At 54.9% G+C, this 4,216-nt stretch overlaps 1 protein-coding gene across 1 annotated transcript; it reads left to right on the top strand.

The window, feature by feature from the left end:
* Positions 1-565: 565 nt before the first annotated feature.
* Positions 566-2,490, top strand: LOC115384899 (basic salivary proline-rich protein 2-like). Its single transcript, XM_030087072.1, has 5 exons — positions 566-868; positions 1,102-1,240; positions 1,695-1,921; positions 2,067-2,162; positions 2,260-2,490. Exons 1-5 carry the CDS (start codon positions 566-568, stop codon positions 2,488-2,490), a joined length of 996 nt encoding a protein of 331 aa, XP_029942932.1.
* Positions 2,491-4,216: the final 1,726 nt, after the last annotated feature.

Below are 4,216 nucleotides of genomic sequence, written 5' to 3'. Positions count from 1 at the left end.
AAGCTGTCATGAAGGAGGTAAAACCTGTAAAATACTGCAGTTTATCTAGTTTTCTGATGACACAGATATTTTCTGTGCAGGGAGAATTTAGAGCAGCTCTCAGAGGAAAAAGCTCACATCAAACATGCTGAATCCAAAACATCCACAAGTCTTCTTTTTTTTTTTTTTTTTTTTATATTTTTTTGTCTGCATTCATCTCGAAGTCAAACAACACCTGCTGTCAACTTCTAAGATCACTTTGCAATTTTATTCTTTTTGCAATTTAGTGACCATCACCAGCCCTCATACCTATGATAGAGGGCAGTGTAACACCACGTGAGGGTTGTGAAACGTTGTGAGGGTGAGGGAAAAGGGTGAGGGGGGACTGACTAGATGGAGATGATAGAGCTGAGGGTACCGATGATAGAGGACACCAACCAGTGTCTGGGCGCTGAGGGGGAACAACCGGTGTGTTCAGGTAAGTTCTATACTGCACAGTGAGTCTAAGCAGAGGCTGGAATGATCATATAGACGTGCATGTGATGCTAACCAGTCGACACCAATCCACGCCACCGGAGCCCCCGTAATGCCACGCCTCGCGACCCAGGGGGGAACCGGGAAAGGCCGCCACCCCGGAGGCCCGGAGGCGGCCCCCGAGGGAGGCAAGGAAACGGGGCGAGCCCGCCGCGCACCCCCCCCCCCAAACCCCCCACCCGTCCCGCCCCCGGGGCGCCAGGGGCCAACCAGGACCCACTGGGGCAGCCGGGGGCACAGGCGACACCCAATGAGCAGCAGCGACACCAGCCCGGGGGAAACCACCCTAATGCTGGACATGTCTCTGGGGCCCAGCGCCCCCAAGAGGGCCAGGAGGGAATGCCACCATGACCCAGTCGGGGTCTCTCCAGCGCCAGGGACCAGGGACACGCCCAGATAAAATCCTGCCCCCCCGCCCCCCCCCCAAAACAAAAAAAAAAAACAAAAAACAAAAGAACAGAGGGTGCACCCCACACACTGCGGGGGCCCAGAAGACACAGCAGGCCTGCCGCCAGGACACCCAGCCCCCCCCCCAGTCCCACCCCCGACAAGCATCCCCCACAGGGCCGACCTGCATCCGCACCACAGGTACCCGGGGCCAGCGGGCCGACCCCAACACCCCAGCCCAACCCGAAGCAAAGGGCCACCAGAGATCCCCCGTCCCCCGGAGTCCCATCCAGGCACCCCCCCCACGCCCAGGAACCCCCGCACCACCAAGGAGCAGCCCGTGAGCCAGAGTGAAGCCAGATTTGATCTAGTGGTCTGGCCAGGGAGGGGGGGCTGGTCCCCACGAGCCAAACCGTATTGGTTTGTTGTTCACCTTCCCTACCTATTAATATGTGACCCGGTTCTTAGCGAGCTACATTCTCCCTACCATGTGAGTTGTGATTAGAAAGTGCAATGTGGTGCATTAAAATTGGGCGGAGGAGTGGGGGGGGGGGGGGGGGGGGGGGGCCCAGCCGAGGGCTCCAGGGCATTCTTGTCCTGAAACCTACCCAGCCAGGCAGAGCTCCCGTCCCAACCCAGGTAATGGATGAGTGAATGTGGTGCATTAAAAAAAAACAGGGGACCTTTCCCCTCCTCCCCCCAGGTGTGATGCATTAAAATTGATGTGTAGCATGTAGTATGTGGATAAAGTGACTGTGTTTGTGATGTGTGAGGTGAGGCCCGTGCGGGTCCAGCCCGCCTAACCAGGACCACCGGAGGGTGGGACGCGGCAACTATCCCCCAGCAATGCGTGAGCCCAAGTGCAGAGAGCAAGAGGTCCAGGAAAGACCCCCGGGAGACAGAACAACCCCTGGCAGGACCCACAGTCCCGAAACGGACCAAGATGCTGAGCCCGGTCCACCGAACCCAGGGCCGCCCAGGCGACGTCACAGGTCGGCCAGCCCGCGGAGGAGCCGCCAAGGTGAGGGACCAGGGAAACGCACCGGATGCCCCAGCAACCGACCCCCTGCGACACCGGACCCCCACCACACCAGGGGCGCACCCTGACAAAAAAAAACCAAAAAAAAACAAAACACCTCCCCTCCCTCCCTCTTAACTCGCCCCAGGCTGATACCGGCACCAACCCAAAGAGAGAGCCAGACCCCCAGCCACACCCGCCAGCAGAGGAAGGCCCCCGGCCCCCGGAGGACAGAAAGACGGAGGCAAGGGAGCGGGCAGCAGAGGATGGAGGGAGCAGGAGAGGACGAGGAGAGGAGAGAGAGGCGCGGGCGGCACGCCCCGGCCCCCACCACCCCCGAGGCCCCAGGGAGGCGACAAGACCCGGCAGCCCCGCAGGCACAAGACGAGACATCCGAGAGGCCCGCCACGCAGAAGGGCAACAGATCAGGCAGCCCCAAGTTCCAGTCCTCAGCAAAGTCTCCAGTTGAGATCCTGTTCCCTGATACTGTCGTACTGGAACCACTGCCTGGAGGTTTGGAGCAGCAGCTCCACATCCTCACTGCAGAACAGAGCCGTCAGGAGGATCCATGAAGCAGCTTTCAGGACCACTAATGTCTTCCTTCTAGTGTGTGGAGCAGTGAAACTCCCCGATGGAGGAGAATTCCCAGCAGAGAGAGAAGCAGCAGAGAGCAGCAGAGTCCTACCTGAGCTCCACAGCAGCAGCAGCAGCAGCTTCAGCTCCATGTTCCAGGTCGACCACGTCTCTCTGAGAGTCTGATCAGCTCTGTCTCTGGATATGTCTCCAGGTTGCGAAACTTTTTTCACCACGTTGAGCAAGAAGTCACTTCCTGAGAAAGGGACTTGTATAATCAGATCTGATAGGAGGCTGCTGTCACGTCAGGAGGTGGTTGTGTTTCCATGACAGAATCAGAGATCTCCTCTCAGATTAAAGCAGTCTGATTTATCTCTCTGTATCTTCTGCAGGCTGAAAACTGACGTTCAAACACCCCAAAATGTTTGTTTCTTCATTCTTTCTGTTCTCAAACAGGATTTCAATCAGTAAATTCCAGTCAGGCTGGATCAATCAGTAAAACCTTTCTACAGCTGGAAGATCCTGAAGCTCCCAGCTTCATGCAGAAACACTGCAGGATGGATTTAGTCCTGATCTCTGATGATCAGCGTCAGCAAAGGCCGACTGATGGATGAGAGAGAACCACATGGTGTCTGATGGTGCTGTGTTCTCAAAATACATTCAATATAAAGTGACAGTGAAATATATTCACTATAAATGACAGTGAAATATGTTCAGTGGCTCAAAAAAGGTGCCGGGACTCTCTTTTGTATCAGTCAGTCTTTAAAAAATGAAATAAATCCATTACAAAGTGCACGCATGGCTCATCCTGAAATGAACTGGCCTCTTGATACAATAACTGCTCATTCAAGTCACTGCTACAAACTCTTTTTTTTATGCACTGGGCTGCAACAACAGTGTTTGTTGAACTTTACTGAACAGGTCAAGGAGCAGGAAGAGCGATTTGAAGGATTAAAGTTAGGCTGACCAGATCCTGACCCCCCAGATCTAAGACCAGGACTGAGGTCATTCTTGATGTATCGAGTCCTGAATGACATTAAAAACACTTCCATGCTACACTGTTAGTATTATGTATCTATTATTTAGAATTGTTTTCTATTTCCTGGTGCCGGGGGAGGAGGCCCCCTTTGCCCCCGGCCACCTCTCTCCTACAGCCACCACTGCATGCTGCACCGTGTGCTGAACGCTGGCTCTTTCAGCTGCTGTTCCCTCCTCTGGGTTTGAATCTTCTTTGGGTTCCAGCAGGAACACGTCCAGAGAACAGGAAGCCTCCGTCTGAGAAGCACGGCTCTTCTGAGTCACATTCTGTGTGTGAAACGGAGAAACGGCTTCGGCAAACTTCACTGAAACCGTCAGGCTGACCTTCCACTGAGTCCATCCAGGGAGAGAGAGAGTTCCAGGCATTTCCTTCTGTTCCCTCCAGTTCTCTCTGCTCTGCATGAGTTTGCTGCTGGTTCTCCTCTGAGGTTCCGTCCGTCCCGCGTCCCGGTTGATGGACGAGACCACAGTGCGGCCCGAACCGCCGCCTGATCCCAGGACTCTGTTATCAGATGATAAAACATGCATCTGTGGTTCAGGAAGCAAAGACTGAACTGTTCATGATGGAGCATCTCTCCTGCTGAGAGCAGCCATCCCTCCATCCATCCCTCCATCCATCCATCCCTCCATCCACCCCTCCATCCATCCATCCCTCCATCCATCCCTCCATCCCTCCATCCATCCATC

This window comes from Salarias fasciatus, unplaced genomic scaffold (assembly GCF_902148845.1).
Source record: "Salarias fasciatus unplaced genomic scaffold, fSalaFa1.1, whole genome shotgun sequence".
Classification (NCBI taxonomy): Eukaryota; Metazoa; Chordata; class Actinopteri; order Blenniiformes; family Blenniidae; genus Salarias; species Salarias fasciatus.
The sequence above is the reverse complement of the archived record's forward strand: the minus strand, read 5'-3'. Positions and strand labels throughout refer to the sequence as shown.